The following is a 26,334-nucleotide window of genomic DNA, read 5'->3' as shown; positions in this document are numbered from 1 at the left end:
TCCCGCTGATAATTCGATCTCCACTCTCCAAGTATCCAATTCTTCTTCCAATCCAGAACAATCACACTAGTTGGAGCACCCGACTGACGAACCCACGTTGGCGGAGACGCAAGCGGCTGGAACACACACTGGAAAACACACACAGAAGACGATCCAAAACGAACAACTTCCAGCCAACACTAACCTCGAAGACGGCACGAAAAGAAAGACCAACCAACTGTTCAGAAGATGAAGCCCTTTTGTATCTCTTCCTCCCACTGTGATTTCCAATCACCGCTGATTTGCGTTCTTCTCACACCTGGAATCAATCGCCAGTTAATGCTTTTGCCCGGAGTTACAGGAACCGGAGCGCTCTCGGGTCCCACACCGAAAGCGCTCCCCCCGGAAATCATGACCGTGCACAAAGGTTCCGCCCTTTCGAACAAAAGTTCCGCCTCTTCATTTGTCACCCGTGACATCCCCCCCCACCAATCGGTTCTAGTCCCTAGGACCGGTTAACTTCAGACCATTCACCATACCTTTCAGGGGGTCTACCCCGTGTATCACGTTGTGACCGCCGGGCCGGCGACGGCGGGGCTGCTTCAACTGCCTCAGGCTCAGGGATTCTACGAAGCACAGCCCATCCTATATGCGGGAATACAGGAGCCACAGGAACTACGGGGGCCTTTTCAACCAGTGCTGGATAATTTGGACAAGGCCGGAGTAAATTTCGATGGAGCACTCGTTCCGGACCCTGACTTCCTTCGGGACGGATCGTATACACAGGTAAGTCAGGCCCCTGCTGCCGTTCCACCACATACGGCGTGTTCTCCCATCGGTCACTGAGCTTTCCCTTCCCTTGGCGTCAGTTATCTCTCACCAAGACCCGCTCTCCGGGCAACAAAATAGCTTCTCGGGCTGTTCGATCATACAAGCGTTTGTTCTTGGTTGCTGCTGCACTCAGGTGGTCCGTGACCCGTTGATAAGCATAGTGGAGTTGCCGATGATGTCGGCCCACCCACTCCGTCGTACTCTGAGCTCCCTCTACTGGCTGTGTCCCCAAGAGCATATCAACTGGTAAGCGCATGTGTCACCCGAACATTAAGAATGACGGGGCATACTCCGTTGTACTGTGCACGCTGTTATTATAGGCTTGTACCAAGGAGGGGAGGCATTCCGTCCACTGACTCTGCTGCTCGGCCTCCAGAGTTCCCAGTAGACCCAGCAGGGTCTGATTGAACCTTTCACATCCCCCGTTGCCCTGAGGGTGATACGGGGTGGTATGGGTCTTTCGGCACCCATACAGGCGGCTCAGCTCTTGGATGACCTTAGATTCAAAGTTAGGGCCCTGATCCGAGTGAAGGGTCTCGGGGCATCCAAAGGGCTGGATTACTGTTCGCCACAACACATTTGCAGTTGTCACAGCTGTCTGATCTGAAGTAGGGGTGGCCCATACGTACTTGGTAAACAAGTTCGTTACCACCAAGATGTTCTGAAACCGGTCCATCGGTCGACCCAGCGTCAAGAAATCCATTGCCACAATATGTAACGGCGCTCTAGAGCGCATAGGGACCAACAGAGCTTTTGCCTCCCTCCTTCTCTTAAAGAGCATACATCGAGGACAGCTCTGTACAAATGCCTCAACCGTCGCTTCCATTCCAGACCAGTGGAAGTATCTCCTCAATAAGGACAACGTCCTCTCCTGTCCTTGATGTCCAGTGTACGTATGGTAAGCTTTCAACAAAATCGGGAGCTGTTCTTCTGGCACTACCACCTGGTATATCATTTCCTGCATTACAGGGTCTTGAACTGACCGACAAATCACTCCCTCTCGTAGACTGTGTCTCTTCCATTGCCCCAAAAGTTTCTTCACCACCATAGTTTGAGCCTGCCTCTCCACAGCTCCAGGCATGAAGCCTCGTTGCAGGTAAGAACGCACTTTTACCAGATCTCCGTTTCTACTCTGTAGCTCCTTCCACCGCTCAGGGTCCCACCCCCAGCTAGCGGGCACTCCATCCAGTTGGGTTCCAGGGGCCTCTACTACCCCCACCATCAGTCCTTCCTCCGGCTCAAAAGAAGAGAGCGACATCTGACTACGCTCACCAGCCGCCGGAAATCGGGACAATACATCGGCATTAGTATGCTCTCTGCCAGACCGGTACTGAAGCTGGTAATCATAGTTGGCTAACTGGGCCACCCAGCGTTGTTCCACTGCCCCCAACTTAGCGGTCCGTAGGTGGACCAGAGGATTATTATCTGTCACCACCATCACTTTAGCTCCCCACAAGTAATCTTTAAACTTCTCACTCATAGCCCATTTTACTGCCAGAAGCTCTATCTTGAAGGAACTGTAATTGGAGGCGTTTCGTTCTGCTGGATGAAGGCTCCGACTGGCATAGGCAATGACTCTCTCAACTCCTTGTTGTCGCTGCGCTAAAACTGCTCCCAGTCCTGCATTGCTGGCGTCGGTGTACAAGACGAACGGTTGGGTGAAATCAGCGTTGGCTTGAATCGGGGCCTGCAAAAGCTCCTGCTTGAGGTGTTGAAATGCTGCTTCACATGCTGCATCCCAGTTCACGGATGGAGATCTTCGACCACGAGGGTGTCCCGTGCCCTCGAGAAGGCGGTTTAGAGGTTTTGCGATCCCAGAGAAGCCTTTGATGAAGCGTCGATAGTACCCCACAAAGCCCAAAAAGGACCTTACTTGGTGGACAGTTCTCAGTGGTTCCCAACTCTGGACAGCGGACACTTTCTCTGGATCGGGGGAAACTCCTGCAGCACTGACTTTATGCCCCAGAAACATCACCTCTCGCCTAAACAGCTGGCATTTGTCTGGACGTAACTTCAACCCGTATTTTTCCATAGCCTGGAACACTCTCTCTAGATGGAGCAGGTGCGAGGCGAAATCTGGAGAGAAGACAATCACATCGTCCAGATAGACAAGAGTGGTATCGACTAACTGTCCCCCCAGGCACCGCTGCATCAGCCGCTGGAAGGTCGCGGGGGCGTTGCATAGCCCGAAAGGCATCCTGTCCCACTCAAAGAGCCCAAAGGGAGTGGTAAAGGCGGTCTTCTCTCGATCCCTCTCCTCCACCTGTACCTGCCAGTATCCACTGGCCAAATCCAACGTCGAGTACCAGGCAGCCTGCGTCAAACTGGTAAGAGAGTCCTCGATCCTCGGCAGTGGAAACACATCCTTCTTGGTCACACTATTCAACTTCCTGTAGTCAACACAGAATGTCCAAGCACCGGTCTTTTTCCGTGCTAGAACAATTGGAGCCGCCCAAGGGCTACTACTCTCCCGGATGATCCCTCCATCCAACATCTCCTTCAACAAAGTACGAACCTCAGAATAAAGAGTGGGGGGTACTGGTCGATATCACTCTCTGCTGGGTGCTGCGTCACCCGTGGGGATCTGATGCTTCACAACCCCCGTACAACCATAATCCTCGTCATGAGTAGAGAATACATGCTGCCATTTCTTCAGGAAGTCCCGGAGCTGGAGTTGATGCCCCTCTTCCAAGCCCTCTCCTTTCAGGGAGTCCCCCATCAAATGGTCCGGCACCCCGTTCCCAAGGGGATCCATTCCCGGTCCCACCTGCCGAACAGCCACCTCCACGACCGCAGAGCTCACTTGACTAAAACAGACATCTTTACCCTCCCTCACTTGCTGGGGGTGCACTGCAGTGACTTGGGCCAGACGTTGATGGCGATAAAGCGTAACCGGATACGGATTGACATTCCGCACTCGTACGGAGACTCTACCTCGATGGACTACAGTCAGCCCTCGGGCCACCTCAATGGACTGGCAGTCCAGATGGGGTTCAATAAGAACCCAGTCGTCAGGCCCATAAGTCCTCGTGGGCAGCTTGGCCCAGATAACTGTCTCACTCTGTGCCGGAACAGATAGAGCGTACCGGCAGGTCACTCGACCGACACTCTCCAGCTCCTCTTCGCGGCCAGCTGCATGAATCCTACGGCAGTCAGTCAGAATACGCTCCCACTCTCGTTTTTCGGATGCCGGGGATGTCCGAACCGGCCTGTTCCTGAACAATTCTTCCCAGCAGTTAGAGATGACATTCATACCGAGCAAAGCTCGATGAGTACCCAGGCAGTGATCTCTGACAATGACAACTCCCTTCTGCTGTACCGGGACTCCTTGGATGTGGAAGTCAACGACCATATACCCAGTGTAAGGGATATCGAGTCCATTCGCTCCCCGTAATATAAGTCGCGAAGCCTTTGCTCCCTGGAGCCACTGATCTTGAAAAAGCTCTCTGGACAAGCTTACGGAGAACAAGGTGACTTGTGAGCCCGTGTCCACCAGACATTCAATCTTCACCCCATTAACCTGGATCTCCACAGTGGGGCAATGCCCAACCCAGTCATCTCTGGGAGTAGGCATACAAAGGGGGTCACTCAAAGGGGTCCCGACCACTTGACCCACAGTGGCCGGTGAAACTAAAAAACCCCTTGAGAACTACGTTGGGAACCACACAGTCGACTAATGTGCCCCGATTCTCCACAACTGTTACAAATAGGCCGCCCTTGATCATCCCACTGGAACTTTAGACGAACTGGTGGTCCAGGATGACGCCTGGGCTCTCGACTCCCATCCGAGTAAGACCACTCACGTGTCGTTGGCATGCTGCTACGTTGACCCCAACGTAATTCCTCCAAGAGTGTTTTAGACAATTCAACCATCTGTCCCTTAACATCCTCCAGAAGTTCTGTCCGCAGCTCCTGTTTCCAGTCGACTGGTGTAGGGGGGGTCAAAGCACATGCACTACTAACAGCTGTACAAACTGGTGGGTCGGCCGTCTCACCTTGATCCATTTCTAAGGCCAAGGCCTCCTGTTTGAGATCTTCAAAAGACAATGCGGGGTCCCGGCGGAGCTGGAGCCGTATGCTCCGACGAACGGGTCCTTCCCGGAGCCCCAAGACAAACTGATCCCGCAGTAAGGAGTCTCCGTCCCCCAGACCATGATCCGGTCGTCCCTTCAACCGAGCAAACTGTTCTCTCAACCTCAGCGAATAAGACCGCAGAGTTTGCCTCGGCCCCTGACGAAAGTTAAAGAATTGGGCCCGGAGGGGAGCCTAAAACAAACTGTGTCTTCTGTGTGTCACTCAACCCTTGGAGACTTGCCAGGTACTCCATTTGTGTTTTCCAGTCCGGGAGACTCAACTCAGATCCCGGTCCTCCATAACGTTGTGCCCAGGGGGCGCCCATAAACACCGGCATAACTTGAGGCTTATTCCTCTTCACCGGGGCTCAGACAGACAGAGAATGATGGCTTCTTCAGCGAAGCTGAACTGGTTCTCTTCACGGGGCTCAGGCGGACAGAGAATGTTGGCTTCTTCAGCGAAGCTGAACTGGTTCTCTTCACGGGGCTCAGACGGACAGAGAATGGTGGCTTCTTCAGCGAAGCTGAACTGGTTCTCTTCACGGGGCTCAGGCAGACAGAGAATGGTGGCTTCTTCAGCAAAGCTGAACTGGTTCTCTTCACGGGGCTCAGGCGGACAGAGAATGGTGGCTTCTTCAGCGAAGCTGAACTGGTTCTCTTCACGGGGCTCAGGCGGACAGAGAATGGTGGCTTCTTCAGCAAAGCTGAACTGGTTCTCTTCACGGGGCTCAGGCGGACAGAGAATGGTGGCTTCTTCAGCGAAGCTGAACTGGTTCTCTTCATGGGGTTCAGGCGGACAGAGATGGGTGGCTTCTTCAGCGAAGCTGAACTGGTTCTCTTCACGGGGCTCAGACAGACAGAAATGGATATCGTTGCTTCAACAACGCTGAAGCGGACACTGCTGGAGACATAATAATACCGGAAGCAGTGAAAAGAAAACCATCCACTGACTTATCTAGTTAAAGAAGTAATGGAAAGGAGTTCACCACTGGTTGATCTCGTTCATCGGATTCCGAGACAGAAAAGATATTATTTTCATAAATGGGCTGGATCTCCTCATGCCTTCGCTATGCACTCCCACTCGTGATTCACTGCAATCCACACAGAACAGCACACGTGATTACATCAATGTATAGCACTGCAAATCTTCATAACTCACAGCTTAGGGCGTTGGCAGGGACTTCCAATCCTCAATTCTTCAATACAATCTCCTTAACATCCACAATAAAGCATAAGGTGTCCAATCCTCTCCAAAAGATAAGTTATAAGTTATAAAGTTCCGTTGTATCTTCCAAAACATCCATCACATCACAATCTAAGCAATGTATAACACTTATCTCTCCTTAATGATGAATTCCCGCTGATAATTCGATCTCCACTCTCCAAGTATCCAATTCTTCTTCCAATCCAGAACAAACACACTAGTTGGAGCACCCGACTGACGAACCCACGTTGGCGGAGACGCAAATGGCTGGAGCACACACTGGAAAACACACACAGAAGACGATCCAAAACGAACAACTTCCAGCCAACACTAACCTCGAAGACGGCACGAAAAGAAAGACCAACCAACTGTTCAGAAGATGAAGCCCTTTTGTATCTCTTCCTCCCACTGTGATTTCCAATCAACGCTGATTTGCGTTCTTTTCACACCTGGAATCAATCGCCAGTTAATGCTTTTGCCCGGAGTTACAGGAACCGGAGCGCTCTCGGGTCCCACACCGAAAGCGCTCCACCCGGAAATCATGACTGTGCACAAAGGTTCGCTTTCGAACAAAAGTCCCGCCTCTTCATTTGTCACCCGTGACACTCGTGCTCTTCAGAAACAATGACAGAGCTCGTGTTTTAAAGCGAAACACACTCTGGAATGAATAATTCACTGAAAACGCAACGCAAGTCTCTGTTCTCTCTGCCATCTCTGATATAATCAGCCTAATTTCCTTTACATCATCGCTGTTTGAATGAATTCGCTTAGTCTACTGTATAATTGGACTGAACACTTTCCTGACTGTAGCAGCTCAAAATGATCTGATCACAAACAGAGATGTGAAATCGGGTTAAAGGGTTTGAATAGAAATTTTAGCCTACCTGGGTTACAGGTGCTTGTGCCATTGTAGATGCTATCCACTTCTAAGATCATCAAACTGTGTGACGTAAATTAAGTTAATGACGCAATATATAATACTGATAAAAAATTAAATTGATCACAAGTAATATAGTTTCTAAACCACATATTTTTCATAGCAATTAAGTTTATCTAAACTTGGTAATGCCATATACATGTTTTTCACTGATCTTAGTAAAAGTAGGCTACAGTTAAACTATGGTTACTATGCAAGAAATAAGGAAAACCACTGAAGTTCCAATCGGCTAGTTACATTAGGAGCTTAATAACTTTTACCAATAACTTGACATTCTATCGCAGATTTTAGATTTGTATTCGGTCCACTACTAAACTGATCCTTCAGATCACAACTTTTGGTGAATTTACATTTGAAGATTAAGTGGGAAATCTTGGCAAGCATTTGTTTCCATCCTTTTTATGTAGATCTATGTCTTGAGCTAAGCTTTAGAGACCAAAATAAACTGCTGCCCCTCCGATCACCCAAGGCAAAAGCACAGAGACCAGAATGTTGTTACTATGCGAGAGATACATGATGACTCCCATCACTGGGGCTTTGCAGCAGCAGTAATGCTTGAAAAACACTTTGAGAGCAGAGCGATTCTAAAGCTCTCTGGTCTCAACACTTGCCTCAGGTCTCCCTGCTTGCCACATTGCAAGATGGAGTATCAGATAAGTAAAATTCTGGTTTTAAGACAAGAGCTCCTATGAGATCTGCTTTGAATTAAGTGTGACTTACAAAATAAATGATTTTAGGAGGGAAAAGATTATTATCTAACCCTAAAAATTCCAGGTTCTTCTGTTAGATTTTCAGTCAAGCTGTTGTGCTGGCTACACATAGCAAAGTCATTTTGCACTCACTATGTACCTTTTCATACATTACTATGTACCTTTTCTTGACATTAGTCAATGGTTTTAATTGAAAACAGCTCCTTAATAGTTATCCTCCTATGAAAGCAAACGGGTAGCAATTTGAAAATTGTATATGCAAAATGGCAAGGCAATATGTAAAAATGGCAATGTATTTCTGTATTTAGGCTACATTTACATTTTCCATACCAAATATGCAATGTTTGGAGCAAAATGCTAATTCAAATTCAATAATATACTTTACATTTGCTATTTCCTACACTTGTTTTAACATTTATTTTAAACATATTAACGTTTTATATGTTGCAAAATGAAAATGAAAATGTATTACAGAAATGATTCGTTCAAGCAAAAATTGTAGCGCATTTACACTCACATTTAAGACACTTGCGATTGCATTTTCATCATATTTATATGCCCCGCAATGTAGCAAAATTCAATGTGGAATTTGAAAATGCAATCTGAGCTGATCATGTCCCTGCCCCGCCCTGTCAATCATTACATCAAGGCAGGGCCAGGTGTTGGAAACATGGCGGAAACATGGCAAAGATGGGTTTAAACATCAAAGTTATTTTTTCTATTAATAATAATATAAATTATTATTTTTATTTATTAGGCCTATTATTATTCTTTGGCTATTAACAGCAATACATTTACTGACAGATGAAGTGAAGCAAAAACAGAGAAATGTCAAAGTTCCTGAAGATTATTCACGATAGAACCAGTATGTTATTAGAAACATAGATATGGTTAGAAGAACTTCTCGCAGAGAACGCACCTGGTGCTCGTGCACCTTATTATTTTGCTACAATTTTTGCTTCACATGTTAAACATATCTAATCATTTCTGTAATACATTTTCATTTTCATTTCGCAACTTATAAACATTAAAATATATGTTTAAATTATACGTTAAAACTAGTGTAGGAAATAGCAAATGTAAATTATATAATTGAATTTCAATTAGTATTTTGCTCCAAACATTGCACATTTGGTATGGAAAATGTCAATTTAAATACAGAAATGCATTTTATATAACATGCATATAACATTTCACATTGAAAATTGCTACCCATAAGCTTCCATACTCCTCAGCCAAGCTACATTTATTTTCTCATTAGCGGCTAATGCTGTTAATCAAATTATCCTGTGCATCTGAAAGCTTGAAAACACTCTCACTGCTCTCACATGCAGTCTGAATGCCACTTAGCCACAGGAGTATTGAAAGTCTTCAGTCAATTTAGTCATTTTTAGTGAGGCTGAGAAACAATTAGGGTCATCATGTCCTCTCCCACTGTAAGATAGGTTACTTCCTTCGCAGCTACATGGCTCTGCACCCAGTGCTTCAATGGTCATTTAGCTCCATATTTGCCAATGCAAAATCTGTTATATATTTGCAACAATGTACCAGAGTGTGCCAGCATTTTGAGCAGTGTTTGATGAATATTTCATGCGGTACCCTGTACCCTATTATGACGGAAGATTGGCCTGCATTCTAACACTGCGAGGCCATTCAGAGGAACAATCAATTATAGGAATCATCGTGTGTTTTTCACTCGTACAGCAGTCGCTCAAACCTCGCAAAGAAAAAAGAGAAAGAGGAGGAGGAAAAAAAGTTTGAGACTTCCCAGTATTCTAGGCAAAGGTCTTTTGTAACCTCTTGGAGGTTTTATTTATAAACTCCACATCAGTTGTTTCCACCCTTCAGCACAGAGATATCAATCACGGCTGTGAGCAGAAGCTTGGGAGTGTTGCATCACCCAATGTCCTGACAATGTTCTTTTGTCCTGTTGAAAGGGCTTTAGTTTATTTCCTAGGGGACAAATGTTGAAAAAAAAAAAAAAAAAATCCAAAGAATAACAATGTACCAAACCACATACAAATATGCATGTTGATCTCTTTTAACCTATGTCTAAATATAACAAAAATTGCACGTTTCATGACTCTGATATCACTTTTTAAGCCAGAGTTAACCCAACCAGAAGGGTATTAAACGGCACTTGCTTGTTGATTTTTAATGGATCATAAAAGCAAACAATGATTCAAAGTGCAACGTCCCAGTCCCTGAGCCTGCCTTACAATTGCGTGCTGACTAGGGAGAAAACGCAATTGCTCCCAATGCTCCACGGCCTCCCTCCCTCCTGAATATAGCTCTATTACCCGCACAGTAGCTCAGATCAAAGTGATTTATCGCCAGTGAGAGCTCAAGTTGTTTAAAATGGCTAGTGCGATTAGTCATGTATGTGCTGGCTCTGAAGAAAGGGATCGGGGTGCCCCAGCAAATTAAAAGCAGCTGCAGATGCGAGTCTACCATGGCAAGGTGGTCATACGTGGCAAACGATCGAGACTCGCAGGGGATCCGGGCGGAGAAAATGGGTCATTGCACTCCCTTCGTGGTGAGGCCCTCGCCTGTGAAGGAATTCTCAGTGAACCTCTGGAGTATAAGTATAGAGGAATGAGCTTGCAGCTCTCAAACAATTGAGCTGCTGAAATTCCTTCTCTATAATTGCTTGCAATTATGCATTTAAAATTCCACTGAGAGTTCAGTTCTAGCTATAAAGAGGCATTTTAAGTCAATTGAACAATTTACAGTGCCTAAGATGTGAAGTATACCGTGTGAGTTATTACATTTGTATTGTCTGCATCAAACGGTACACAGCGTTAAGAAATATGTTCTGCATTACTGCATTACTCTGCATCCACTAATGTGATTTGTACTGCGATGAGTGCCAGGCCACTCTCCATTGTTTATTATTTGTGGTGCACATTAAATGTAGCTAGTTATAGACAAGCAGTGATTCATATCCCTTCTGTTCTGCATCCAAAATGTCCGCAAGGGAGCTCACTTCTATTTTTAATAGTTCGCTGTGGCTTCGGGTGAAGCAAAAGTTGATTTTAACTTTGCTGTTGACAGAGTTATAATAAGAACTGAACGAGGCACAAAAGAGCCTTAAAAACAAGATGCTCTTGGCCTCTGTTCCTTATGTAAATGGCTGTAATTAAACATACCATAATAACAACCTCGTGTATTTTCACGGCATGTTTTTTAAAGTCTCATCTGAGGTAGCCTTTCATTTGAACAAACAAGGCCTTTGCGGGTTAGCATTGCTGCTAGGCTACAAAGATATTGAGACTTCCCAATTTAGCCAGATGTAGACCAGCCTTTGGTAGTATTTCTTAAGATGATAAACTATAACCTGACAAAGAAAGGCGAATGGTGCTCCTTGAGGAATAAATGTCACCTATTAGCTAGTGACCATCATTTTATTCCATTTTCAAAATAGGCGGCTGTCGAGAAAGCAACTGCTTGTCTTCATCGGACATCTCCAGATGCTGTGCTAAATGCATCTGGCAGCCCTGAAAGCATTCCCTTCGCATTTATCTTAACTGTAATAGTCATACAGCCTGACAAGCCTTGTCATCGGTGTCTGCTTCTGTAATTCCTTTGTCTCTGAACAGCAAAAAAAAAAAAAAAAAATCATATTTGCCTTTGTCCCCAAACCAAACACAAACATAGTGAGAGGTTTGCGGCTAATACCTGAAATCTGAGGCTTTTGATGGGAGAAATAAATGGAACAGGAAAGACATTTGCATTTCATAGAGATGAACCTGTGATGGAAATGAACCCGCTGTTATCTGCACCATTCAGGGCAGATAAAATGGAGTCAGACCAGATCAGGGCGGTAATGAAGAGCCCATCAATGGGCGAATTGTTATCTTTAGCGCACGGTGAATTGAGAATATCATTTAATTCCTAGAATAATAACTACACAGTAGCTCACACAGTGGCTTTTGACATGCATTGAGCACATGTGAATGCCATCTGCACCGCTGTCTCCAACTGATCTGGAGAAGTTATTTCCTGAGGGGATCTTCATTTTTCAGCAATATACCCTGGAGTTTCTTTATTCTTTCTTTCTTTCTTTAGGGTGTCTCATTTTTTAGAGAATCCGGCTTTCATTATAGCTCATACACAAGTGTCTCTTCATCTTTTCTATGAGATGAAAGCCAAGCTGTCGATCGAATGAAGGGTGTCTTTAATTTTCCTTAAGGCAAAAGAAACCGAAGGAAATAGGTTGTAAAAGTGTCAGTGTTGCTGTGGGGGCTGTTGTGACAGTTGCAGCTGTATTCGTTTTGAATATGTAAGAAAAATGTACTTCTTCCCCCCCCCCCCCCCTAAAAAAAAGTGGAAAAAAAGAGATAGGAAAGATAGGGGGAAAAAACTCCTGTTATAGCAACATTTCAGAGGGGAGCTCAACCCTTTAGGGAGGAATTTGCTCTGCTCATGTGACTACCCATGTGAATAGTAGTTGTTAAATCATCATTTGCGGGAGTGCAGGGAGCATGTGGAGAGTGGGGTTGCTGGAGAGAAGCAGAGGAGAAGAGACGAACGCACACCCTGCAGGTGATTCACGTATTTCAACCAAACCAGAACAATATCTACAGCTGTACTCATACTTTCTGCGTCAAAGTACTACATTTCAGTGCTGACTGAAAGCCAGTTAGTGTTTATTTTGCTGGGTGGCATCTGTCAGCCCTCGAGTCAGATGGATTTTTTCTCTCACTTTGTACATCTAGAACAACACCAAACCCATAATGCACAGAAATAAAATAGCAATTCTGAAAGGAATATGGATATTCCTGAGGCACACACTGAAAAACAACTCAATTACCCGAATTTATTCAGCCACAGACAGGCTGGCAACATGGCAGTGCTACTGACCCTGGTACGTCTCAGCAGGGTAAGGACACAAGTGAAGTCATCGTCTCACTTCTGAATGACAGCCATCATGTTGTGCTCTGACGGGCGGTCATATCTCTAGGCCCTTAAGGACAACAAGGGGACACGCTGTCATGAGCATACTAGCCTCTCTCCTCCACTCACCTGTGACAGTGTCTGGACGACCTTTAACGCACGTCCTCAGGGGACCAGTAGGGCACGATGATGCAAAACACTCAGACTTCATTGGCTTCCTAGTCTGTTATTAATTCTCCTCGGGGTGGGTCTCTCCTAAAAGTCTTTGTATGCTGCATGACAAGAGCCACTTTAGAGATCAGAAATGCAGCAGATGAAAATAAGTAAACGAGAACTCTGAAAACTTCTCCACGTGTTATCTATCATGAGTACTTGAAGCATATTGAAGCCAGGTGGCATCACTGGAAAGTAGATTACTGGGTAACCCACGTGAATTTTGAAAGATGAAAGAGCATCATAAGTCATAAGCTCCTGTGGTGGACACATGACATACCTGCAAAAATGTAAACAAAAGACTTTGTTTCTCAAATGCCTCTTTTATAAAGTAATGAGTTTAGCAGGAATTGAGAGCTCAAGGCTTAGGCACTAGGGACGATTTTAACAATATATCATGAGCAGCCCCTGAACCTGCCAGTACATTCTTATGATCTCCAAGGGATACAATATTACATTTTCTCTGTCCTGTAATAAAGCTTTTTTCTTTTCTTTTTTCTTTCTTCTGTTTTTCTTTCTGTTTTGAGGCCAACTAAGCGAATCAATATTGTGGGCAAAAACAGAGAACATAGGAAATAGTGACATGAAGCAAAGGACAAGTTGAAATTTATTTTAAAACTAGGACTGTCAATCAATTTAAAATAATAATTAAATTAATTACATGACATTCCAATTAATGAGCCACAAGACTTTAAGTCATTTTTAAGTCATCACTTAAAATTAATCCAGCATGGAAACACATATCTTAATTTAATTTGTCCCCTCAACAGCTGTTATTTTTAATGAAGAACAGTTCTTGAAACTTCTGGAATTAAAAATAAATCACAGTTAATCATTTTTTACTACTGATTGTAATAATATCAGAGTATTACTACATGTGGAGGGCCTTAGAGAAACAAGGTTGAGAATCACTGGAAAATATCAATATTTACTGAGAAAAGCCCTCAAATTGAATTAATTCAAAGACATGATATGATTGAAGCAAATTAAAGCATTGCATATACATTACAAAAAATCATAGCATTATTTGTTATATTTCTATTGGATTAAACAGAAGTCTGAATTTATGTACATGTAAGATCAGGGGGCATAATTAATTATGTTAATTTAATTGTATTTGTTTATCATATGCCTTTTTTATGTAATTAAATCACACTAACTGAACATCTTACACTGATATGCCTATTTAAAATAGTTATTTTATATTTATTAAAGGGGTCATATAATGTAATTTTTGTACAAGCTAATATGATTCTTTAGGGTCTAAATTAAAAGTTTGTAATATACTTTAATTAAAAATTCTCATTAGTATTGTAAGAAAACACTAATTTTACCTGGTCAAAAACAGCTCTGTTTTCAGCACGCCGTTTCAGTGCATGTGTCTTTAAATGATAATGAGCTTTGCTCACCCCGCCCCTCTGTTCTGTGCGTACGCCGTTTGTTAACACAATAACACAATAACCATAACGCGTCATTCATTATAAACGTGGGATTATGAATTATATTGAGAACGTCGTACATAGAAAACATGCCACATAAAAATAGCCACATTCATCGTGAAGCGTGCAAGCTATTTGCAAAGATTAATATAAAGATTAATATAAAGGTCAATAAAACATTACACTCACTTGTTCTTCTGTAGGTTCAGCAGGAACACGAATAGTCGGTACTGATCCTTTTTTCAGGAGCAGCTTCTTAGCAAATCCAGCTTTATACTGACCCTCATTTGTAAAGCAGTCTGGTGAAATGATTCGCGCAAACATGAAAGCATTGACGTTGATCGTGGGGAATATTCCCCCTCGAAAACAAACTCAGCCACTGCGTCTTCAGCTGTACGGATTTAGAAACATCATCAATATGACTGCTGTGTTCGTTATTACACCCAAGAACAGAACACCACAATCGTTAGACGCCATTCTACTCAGCACTCCAGCTAACAACAATGAACGCGCCGGTCGGCGCGTGCTATGATTGACAGCTCGCTCACGAGGGCGCGAGGGCGGGTCTGTGTTTGAAACGCTGCTGTCAATCAGCCATCGTGGGAGGGGCGTCGATTTTGTGACGTCACAATATCGAACAGCTTGATTTGAGACAGGAGGAAACATATAAGATGATTAAAAAAAAAACATTGGATGGATTTTTATCATTTTATGATGGTTGTGTACAGGCACTGCCAACACACATTTCAGTACAATCAGCTTGTAAAAGTGCATGTACCATTATATGACCCCTTTAACATTGTAATAATATCACCTCCATTTGCAATAGTTTTAATATGTTCTGTGAAAACGATGGCATTATAATGGTTAAATTGTATAATATTTAAACATGCCAGGCATTTGCATGATCACCGTAGGCTTATTGAGTGTTGAAATTTGAAAAAGCAAACACTGTATCACGCGAATCAATGCAATGCTCAAAGTATCTTCATAATGGAGTGCTTGAACCCCATACTCTGCTGTAGTGCTGACAGCAAATTTACTTTTATTATCATTATTTCTTAGTAATATCTAGCCCCTTTTGCCATCTATTCGGGTAACTTGGATTCAACAAAGCACAAAGTAGGCAAAAAATGTGTTAGGTTAAATATGCTCAAGGGGAAGGTCTTGTGAGGTTTGTCATAAAACAGGAGAGCAATAATAACAAAAAAGGGAAGGGGGGTTTAAAAAGCTCTGTGATTTTTAATCAATAAGAACGCCTGCAGAAGTTTCAAGCTGGATTGACATCGACAAGGACCTTCACAGGACAACCAGTTCATTAACTCTTGATCATCTTCTTAAAGGAATAGTTCCCCCAAAAATTAAAACTGTCATTATTTACTCACCCTCATGTCATTCCAAACCTAAATGTCTTTCTTTCTTCTGTGGAACACAAAAGGAGAATTTCTGAAGTATATATCGACTGCTCATTTCCATATAATGAAAATGAATGGCAACTGGGGTTGTCACTTTTCAAAAATAATCCAAAATACCTTTAAACAGTGGACCATATGACTATAGTGCACTATATTCCAAGTCTTCTAAAGTTATTTAATAACTTTGTGAGATAAACAGACAGACTGAAAGTCATTTCAATCAATATATCATCAACAGAACAAAATTAGCCCCTCAAACTGCAAGAATAAAGCATCCCCTATATATCAGTATTGGAATATTCTATATTTTGTTGTCTTTACAACACACTGTAGTCCAATCAGTTATTCTATAACCACACTCACATGCTTATGTCTACATAACTTCCTCTTTGTATATGGATGAATGCAAATTCAGATTTGTGCAGAAGTTACTTTCAAGCTAATTTCAATACACTCTCCACAACAGAGCTAAGTTGATATTAAATTATGTGTTTACTGCTCTATGCTACACTGCATAAAGCACTTTAATAATCAGAAAACGCGTTGATTTGTGACATTTATCTTAATGTAGTATTATATTTGTGCGTGTGCATCTTTTGCTTTACGTCTAAGCATAACATATTACTCAGAAATGCTACTGAGACAGATGAGGGTGAGCTCAGCAGAGTAATTTCTCATCATAACACAACACACACATAAATATTAATAGCAGGGTTTTTGGCTGGTGGGCATGAATCATTTTTGTAGACAGAGAGGAGCCACCCATGCATGCCCAAAAACAGCATTTAAGAAAGCGCTGAGATAAACAGCAGCGCTGCAAGGCCCAGAAACAGGGGAAAGCCATCCGAGACTTCAGACAATTCAGACATTTGTTGAGTCTACTTGAAGCATACATATGGCAACTAAGCGCAACTACCAGATCGCATCCATTAATAGAGGATGTAGTCATGCTGCCAGTCAAGCCTGAGCAAACGTCTGCACTGACTGGCTTGGACAATGATTCTTGGACAAATTCATATTAAAGGTGCTCTAAGCGATGTCACACGTTTTTTAGGCCAAAACATTTTTTGTCACATCCAGCAAACATATCCTCACTATCCACTAGCTGCGTAACACACTGTAAAAAAACGCGGTCTCTGTAGACAGCCCAGGCTCCACAAACGGCAAGAAAAATAAACTGGCCCAGCCTTGGCCACGAAACATAACAAACAGTGTTCCAGGAGGGAGGGTCGAGCTAGCTTCTGTTTTGTTTGACAATACTTCGAACGTCAACAAGAAGTGAAGTCATTCAACATCACTTAGAGCACCTTTAAGTGCATTCATATTAAAGAGTTAGCTCAACCAAATACATCATTCACTCACCCTCATGTCGTTCCAAACCTGTATGACTTACTGTACTTCTTATGTGCTAAATAAATGAAGATAAATTGAAAAATGTATAAAGTGTTTTTGTTCATTCAATGAAAGTGATATTTAAAAAAAAAAAGTTCAATATATCTTCTTTTGAGAAGCAATTAAGAGGCGATGAGAACTGGATCAGAGTTCCTAGATAAAACATGATCTTGTGGGCACTTAAAAAGTACGAATGGCACTGCATTATATTTAACAAAATACCATATACTATATTGTTTATCTTAAACAAAACATTTTATAAAGGTTTTTTAGGGTTTAAATGGTAGGTTTGTTAAAAAAGAAATAAAAAAAATATTTATGTTAATAATTTATTAAAGTCTTAATCATAGACACTTTCAGGTTTTCAAACTTTTTATTTATTTATTTATTTATTTAGAAAAGGGACAGTGTACATTAATCAACATTCATGAATGTAAATGTACCCAAATTAGCCCAAATGCTAGTTGCAACTTGACCAAAGGAAGTTTTCCTACTTGGAATTAGGGTTGCAAAATTCTGGGAATTTTCAAAGATGGAAACTTTCCATGGGAATTAATGGGAATTTAAGGGAATTAACAGGAATTTATGGGAATAAACTGGGAATTTTCAAAGTTGAAGGTTGGCTCTTCATAGGGAACTTAAATATAGTTGAGGAAAGTATATTTTAGCATAATCTTGACTAAAACAAACAGATGCCATTCAAATACACTTGAATATCCATGCCATTCCTCAATCACATGCACACAGCAAAACACTGTTTACTGCATGGCTATTGAGACCACACCCCATACTGGCACTGTGCATGCCTCCATCACATGTACAGAAGCCCAAAGCACAAGACTATGGAAGGCACACTTTTGAGCCTGTGGACTAAACAAAGTGAAGTAAGTTTTGAATTAAGTTTTGATGGTATTATGGGGAAATATATTTATTAAATGTTTAAATTGCAATTATCACATACAATTCATCTAGTAGATAGCAAGTTAGATGCTAAATAAGCTAGCATAACTTTATTTACCATACAAGTAGGGCTGGGCGGTATGACGGTATATATCGTTACCGCAGAAGAAAATGTCAACCGTAACAGATTTTTTTATTCCGTGTATACCACTACATGTAAATAAGTAGGCGTGGTTAACTCGCGTGCAGCGTGCGTGAGACTGAGACACTGATATTTGTCAAAGAAACATGAAGAAAGACCAAGAGGATCCACAAAAGGAATTACGTTTTCAAAATTAACGTGATATTTTCAGGGGGGAAGGCGCAGAAGTCAACTAGAACAGTGCAGCACACTGAAAGTTTAGAGAGACGCACATGCTCGCAACGGGGCTTACTTGACAACAAGTTCATATATCAATATTCTAATGAATAGAAATAACCTTAAATAATGTATCTATCCATCTCTTATGTGTACAGTTACTTTCAGAGTGGACGCGCAAGCGGTTGCCGTGGTAATGAATATTGCCAAAATTCCCCAGCTTAACTTCCCACGAAAATTTTCCGACCCTTTGCAACCCTACGTGGAATTATACAATCCGTTCTAATTGCACCTCTAGTTACTCTGTTTTCAGTATATTTAAATTTAATAAAATCAGCCAGAGGAGGAGGAGCTAAACCATAATCTTATGAAAACAACCATTTTTAAAGTTAATGAGATTTTCCCAGCTAAACAAGTTATACTTATTTAAAATGTGACAATGATGAAAACTAAATAGTTTATCTAAAATGTTAAGTGCTTGTTTGTATAATAATTCCAATGGTTTTAGAACTATCTAATGTGTATTAGACCAGCTTGTCAAACAATATGTGACATGAGAAAGAATCACAGAGTGAAAATATATCTTTGCAGCCTCTTTGATAAAGAATTTCTAATAAATCTTAAATTGTAGGTAGGACTCTAATGGGCCTATAATTACAAGTTAAACGAGGGTCGACCTCCCTTAAATATGGGAGCCCCAACCGCTGGTTTCCAAGAATTAGGGAATATCCCTTGATCTAATGAAATATTAATAATATGTGTTAGAGGGTAAAATATTGAAGAACTTATTTGTTTCAGTAAAAGTGTGTCCATACCATAAATATCCTTAGCCCTTGAGGACTTCAGAGACATGACTACTCTTTCAACCTCTAACTTAGTTACTAGTCTTAATACCAAGACTGTCTCACTAGCATTAATTGTTTGTAAATAAGGTTGTTGTGCTGTGAAACCTTGAGCTATTTTATCCACTGACTCAATACAATAGTGATTAAGGGCCTGTATATATTTAATATTGTTTTAACCAATCAGTTTTTTAAGCTGTCTCCATATTGTTTTTGAGTTACCATGAACATTTTCAATAATTGTGACAAAAAAAAATCTGCCTTTGCTTTCCTTAACACTCTTACTACCTTATTTCTTAATATTACAAATTAATTTATATCATAGACCATTTTTGTGAAACACGTCCATAGTTTACGTGATGAACTACACGTGTCTTTTCTGCTAGTACACCTGTGTGAACTTGACAAGAATTGACTTCATACATCCACTAAAAGGTACTGACACCAGTAGACTAAAAGTAATTATTTAAAAAAAATTATAATAATAATAATAATTCACCTAAAGGGACGTGGTGATGGAAAAAATATGAAATGTGAGAAGTTATGCGATCACCCAAGAAAAAGACATTTGCGAGAAAGCTTAAAAGCAATGACATTTATTTTTTCCTCCATCACCGTCCCTTTAGAGGCTCTGTAGCTCTGAGAAAATCTCTAGCATAATTTGTTTGTAGATGTCACTTGATATTTTGTCTCATGCAATAAAATTCATTTACTACAGTTTTGAATGGGACATGGTATTGTTGCAGATTGGATATTTTAGTGGCACTGTGTTTTTAATTCTGTATGCTGGGTTGTATGTGTCTAAACAGGTATATGATCATCAGTATAAAGCTGTGCTGGATGGAATGGAGACTGAGAGCATGATGGAAATCCATCCAGCGCAACGCATCGAGATCTTCAGAATGGGAAATGGCACAGACGAGGTCCTGGAGGTGCACGACTTCAAAAATGTAAGGGTTTATGACATACAAGTGAAATATTTTCATTGTGATGTGATAGATTCAGCTCACATTCCTGCAATCTGAGACTCAGCCTAGGAACTGCTGTCAAAATACAGACAGAGCGTTTTTCTTTTTCTCTCAGACTGATGATATTGAATCTCCGAAAAGCACTGTGCTAAGCAAAAGCAAACTGGCAGCGATGACATCTTGCATCAGCATTCAGACACACTTGTTGTTGGCCCCATCTTCTTTCTAAATTACAATGGTCAGTGGAGCAAAGCCACAAAGCAGATTAGTTTCATTCAAGGCATTGCCATGAGAAAGCAGAAAACAAGTGAATAGGTAAAATCATTCAAATCACTTGTTGATATAAATGAAAGGGGAGTTTGAGCTCCGAGCCCTCTTCGGCACTTCTTGCAACTTCTGGCTCAGGGCAGACTTTTGAATTGATTTTTGTGAAGGAGGGATGTTGCAAGCCATTACACACACTAAAACTACAAACCATCTCCATAGAGCCTGAAGGCTACAGCACATGAATGGAAATGCAGTGGTGATGCCAACAGAAACACAAGCAAAATCCTTTCTCTATTGTTTTAGTCAAGTTCTCAGAGTGTCCTCCAGAAACTTACAAGTAATAATGAGAATTCCACAACAGCAGCTTATAGGGAAAGCCAAGGAGACATATCACACAGACTGCCATAAAGTGTCCTTCAGCTTGAGAAAAGGGAATAATCCAGCAATATATTTTATGGCAATGCAAGGTACCAGTGAATTACTTTTTTATATATTATTGTTCAGGAATCACTGCATATACACCATTGTTCAAAGCCTTGGGGTCAGTAAGATCTTTTATTCATCTTTTATTTATAAATATTAAGTATTTAATATTCAGAAAGGATGCATTAAATTGATCAAAAGTGACACTAAAGACTTTTATTTTGTTATAAAACATTTCTATTTCAAATAAATTGCTGTTCTAATATGCTGTTCTTTTAAAGATTATATTTACTAAAGGACCCTGAAAGAAATGATCACTTATGTTATGTTACACATGTTTCTTGAGCAACAAATCAGCATCTTATAATGATTTCTGAAGGATCATGTGACACTGAAGACTAGAGTGATGTTGCCATCACAGGAATAAAATACATTTTTAAATAGGCTACATTAAAGTAAACGGTTATTTTAAATTGTAATAATATTATAATAATAAATAAATGCAGCCTTACTAACCATTTTTTTCAAAAACATTTAAAATATTTTTTAACTGTATGCTATACGTGATTCTATATCTCAACAATTGCACAACTTTGTCTCTTGTAACTTTGATAAAGTCAGTGTGACTTAAGTTTATTATTTTAAACTTTAAATTCAATCGTTTTATTATTTTTTTTCTGAGGTGGAAATGACCTTCAACACATACCTAACTGCAAAAGAGCTGGAAAATAAAGCAAAAGCATTTCGTAATGTATAAATGGCGCATTTTTCTCTAATCGTTGTAGTCTTGTAAAAAGTAGTTACAAAAGTGGCTGAGAGCAAGGGTTTAAATGATTTTGCCAATACTCACTGTCTCTGTCCATCAGTGTGGAGAATAACAATGATTAGTTTGTCCTACAGGAAGACAAGATGAGCTATCTTACCGCCCATTTGATGATACAAGAGGTCAGTAAAGATGCAGGGGGAATTTCTTAACAAAGTCAAAGTCCGTTTACAACATCCTAATACAGAAACAGTATACTGCCAGGGTCAGCTTCCCAGACACAGATTAAGTCTGATCTTAGATCTAGTAATGTTGTTAACAGCGATTCTTTGGTGCTAATTCAGTTTAGCACCAGCCCTTGACTTCACCTGCATTCAGGAAGCAGTATTTGTTGTCTCTCAAACCAATAACTGGGCATCTACATGCAAGTAATGTGCCTATGATTGGAGCAGCGCTTCTTTGCCCTCTGCCAATTGCATCATTCATTGCTTCCATTCGAATAATTTCTCAGTGCATGCACACATTTAATCTGGCTAATGGCAAAGCTGTACTTCAACACTCTTCCTTAAATGACATTCTTTTCCTGTTTTTTTATCCTTGTAATAAAGGGTCTCTCCATTTTCCAGTTGACCAGGCTCAGCAATAAACGCATTTCATCAAGAGATAGGTCCTTCTTGCATGCAAAAGCAAGCCATTAACAGGAATTGAAGAGCAATTTGTCACAATGATTTTCGGCACCAACAATGCACTCCTCTCATAACTGTTTTTTTACTAACCGGTGAGCTTAGGTGAAAATGGCAATTATTAGCATGCAGTCTAACATTAGTTATGAAAGCACAAACACATGGATTTACAAAAGAGGCTTTCGTTAATACAATTCAGCATCATACTCGCTCTCAGTTTTCTTATGCTACAACAGCAAAACGAGAGCAACTGTGGATTACCTAATGTATTCCCGAATGCTGGGAGATATTGTTTTTATCCTTCCGAGTGAAGAGTCTGTAACACGATAGCCTTTATTTCCCTTCGAAGACTACTTTCAGACAGTAAAGCACTGAGAACTTTCTTCAGATGCTTCTGCTAAAATGGGTTTTTCTCTTTTCAAGTGTAAAGCAACAAATTCTGTATGGCAGACCATCAGCTGTGGCTTTTAGGAAAATAGCTCTTCACTTCACCAAACAGATTAGCTTCGCAACACAGACCATAAGTACTGCAAATCAATGGGTTTTGCCTACATATAATCATGGCTTCGGTGGTATACCTCTCTATATTGCCTGGGGTTGTAGACCCGTAATCTTGAATTGGCTAGGAAATGATTCCTGTTGCATTAGTTACTGTATAGCATTCGCTATATCTGTGCTGTGCAGTAAAAGCTTCGGGTGTCAGAGAGTATTTGAAGTCAACTGCTGATTTTTTGTATTTATTTTTTTAATTGTGGAATAAACATTCATTAATATCTGTGACATTCAAGGGCATCATGGGAATCCGTTTTGCCAAGCACCAGAGATGTTACATCAGGGCTCAAACCAAGGAGCTGCCGAAGCTGGACTCAAAGACCATCGACGTAGAGGTATTCTAATCTCACTAAACATATCTTTAAGCAATTAGCTCCCTTAAAACAGGGTGAAAACATCATGAATTTTGCAGCTCATCAGACTGTGAAAATGAAACTTACTCCAACCCCAACCCATCCCCACCATCATTCCCTCCAGCATCTCCCACAAAAGTATAAACTTGGGTCTCCTGTGGCCATGAATCCATCTGAAAGTCCACAATCCTATAACCCCTTTGTGGCACACATCAAATGGTGTCTGCTGTCAATCCTGAACTAATATTAATTTTTAATCATCTCCTCTGAAGCCTCAGCCCAAATAGCCTTAAGGAGAGAGAGAGAGGGGTCCTTGGGAAAGGTAAGCCATTAAAATGGTATTTGAAGATGTTTGCTCCGTAAATTTCACTTGACTCAGGGCTGAAGTGATTCATCTCTGTTCTCCTGCTCTAATGGCTGTCTGTGATGCTCTGCAAGAGTGATGGGCGAAATTCTATCAATCAAACATCCAATTTATCGGTGTCATGGAGAATGGCAAGCAGTTTCACATGCGCCAAACTCTTTCCATCGCAGTTCATATTGAAAAGGGGTGTGCAGCAAAGTGGCACGCCTCTCTGATTTGTATTAAAAACACATTGATGTATTGTTGTCGCAAGTTCCCAGACATCCTCTTTGACTTTTGGAACAGAAGGTATTATAGGCAGAAACAGCCTGCATGTTCTCTCCCTCATCGTTTTAATGTCTAATCCATGTTTACAGATACTAATTGCGAAGCAAACGCCATATGTCGCTGCCATTTCTCCTTTTTTTTTGCTCATTGTGAAACCTAATTAGATTTTTCGGCAAAGCTTTATTTCACAGATGTGAAATCAATCAGAGTTGGCCAGGGCTGAAGCAGTGGGGCTGGAGAGAGAGGGTAGATGGAAAGAGAGCGAGCGATGCGCCTGGTTCTCGAGGGGGGACGGGGACACATGGTGAAAGATGGAGCAAGCTGTTCATACTATAAAGACACAGCTAACCAGGAGAACATTTACACAAATGATCACTCATTTATTGGATAAACAGACTAAGAAGTGTAAAATGCTAAAAATGTGAGCTGTGGGCTTTACATGAATGTGGCAGAGTGATTCAGGCTTGCTAACTGTCTATTTACATTCCTGCTTTCTCTAAATCTTTGATTTGATTATATACATAGGCCTGAGATAAATCAGAATGCTATTGAAACCAAAGGCCACTTGTGCATGGACGAGAGAGAGAGAGAAACAGGCCATTCTTTCCAAGGTTGTGAGCATGTTAAGGAAGTAGAGGTTAAAATCCATATTATTAGCTCCAAGTGCAGCTGAGCCGCAGGGTATGCGACTGTGGTCCCAGAGCAAGCTGCCTTAACAAGCTTCACCACAAGACAATGCTGGCTAAGAAGAAACTGCATGCCACTGATAAGGAAATAAAGCAGCCTGCGAGCACAACCAGGTGACAAGCATAAATTGTATTCTGCCAGTTTGTTTACCATTTTCAATTTATTCAGTCTGGGAAATGATGAAAGCGGTAATCCCTGAACTTCCCACTGGTCTCCAACTGCCCAAATGTCTCAGATGAAATCACACCCTGTCTTTCCGCACACAGCGCTCGAGTCTCAGGATTCATTTGGCCTTTTGGTAACTCTGTGCAAATCATCCCTTTCTCCGTTTCTATTTATACTTTCTTTCCTTAAAAAAAGTTTTCATTAATTAAATGCATTACTGTAAAATGTATTTATTTCTTTTATAATTATCAAACTGGGATGTGCAAGGTGAGAAAGAAATATGTTTGCAGTATAATTCTGCTTTTCTAAATCGTAAGACTGATTTGTGGCTATTTTATTCAATTCACAGTCCTAGATTTTAACATTAACATTAAAAAAAAAGTTTCAGTCTCTCCTTACAATGTAAAAACTTTCATGATAAGACAACAAAGCTGTCGTTATATTTTGGAAAGAGGGACCATCGCAAGTGAATCATCATATTTGGCATTAAAATTGAATCCATTAAGATCCTTGGCATTAAACATCTGAAACCCCCTGGTATAGCCCAAAGAAAGTTATCCATTAGCATTCCCATTCAAGGCACTTGTCTGTTGCAGGACCTGTTTGGAAGAACATGATATGAATTCTGCCTTTTGCTCATGGGTACATTGAGCCAATTACCTGAGGCATACAGTACTGTTCAAAGGTTTGAGGTCAGCAAGCCTTTCTTTTCTTTCTTTTTTTGAAGAAATTAATGCTTTATTCAGCAAAGATACATTAAATCAATCAAAAGAGAAACAAAGACATTTTTAATGTTACAAAAGATTTATATGTCAAATAATTGCTGATGTTCTAAACTTTATTTTAATAAAAAGAATGCTAACAAAAATGTATCACAGTTTCCACAAAAAGCAACACAACTGTTTTCAACATTGATAATAAAGGTTTCTTGATGACCAAATCAGTAACGACTGCTGAAATTTTAGTTTTGACATCACAAATTACAATTTAAAATATATTAAAACACTTATTTTAAATTATAATAATATTTTATAATAATATATATTTTACTGCATTTTGATTGATTACATGCTACCTTGGTGAGCATAAGAGACTTCTTTAAAAAACATTTTAAAATCTCACCGACCCTAAACTTCTGAACGGTAAAGAAGGTGCAAAGAGTGAAGCTAATCAGGTGTACATATCATGTGACGTTAGATTACTTTGGATCCACAGGATAATTATGTCCTCACAATAGCCGCGTTTTCACTGTCGGGCCAGGGCGAGCCAGGGCTTTAAACGGGCCGTGCCGGGCTAAAAGCCTCGGGCCTATAGCCCCGGGCCCAAAATCTGCTGCGTTTCCACTGTCGGGCCAGAAGTTCTGCAGCGCTTCATTAAAACCTGCCCGTAACACGCCTCTCTGGAACAACGTGCACACAAACCCATAATTTCAATGCGTGATCGCAAAACAAACATGATAAAAGCGACCGTTTGCAGGCATTTTTGTGGTTTACTTGATTACTTAAAATCCAAGCATCAATGTTTTACCACAGGTTTACAATAAAACTTGATAAGCCTACATTGATCATAATGAATCAATTTGTGTCAAAATTGCACATTAGTCACAAAGAATAAAGTGGTTAACAGTTAACACAGAACGCTCCCCTAACGTTC

General features: G+C 41.1%; 1 protein-coding gene across 1 annotated transcript in view; it reads left to right on the top strand.

The window, feature by feature from the left end:
* The window catches only part of tnmd (tenomodulin), a 55,629-nt gene that overhangs the window by 19,206 nt on the left and 10,089 nt on the right, over positions 1–26,334 (top strand). Inside the window, exons 3-4 of the mRNA XM_084132457.1 lie at positions 19,999–20,139; positions 23,082–23,180. Coding sequence (XP_083988583.1) covers positions 19,999–20,139; positions 23,082–23,180 — 240 coding nt within the window. The remainder of the gene's footprint in view (positions 1–19,998; positions 20,140–23,081; positions 23,181–26,334) is intronic.

This window comes from Abramis brama (assembly GCF_963993115.1).
Source record: "Abramis brama genome assembly, chromosome: 13".
In the NCBI taxonomy this organism is placed as follows: Eukaryota; Metazoa; Chordata; class Actinopteri; order Cypriniformes; family Leuciscidae; genus Abramis; species Abramis brama.
The sequence above is the reverse complement of the archived record's forward strand: the minus strand, read 5'-3'. Positions and strand labels throughout refer to the sequence as shown.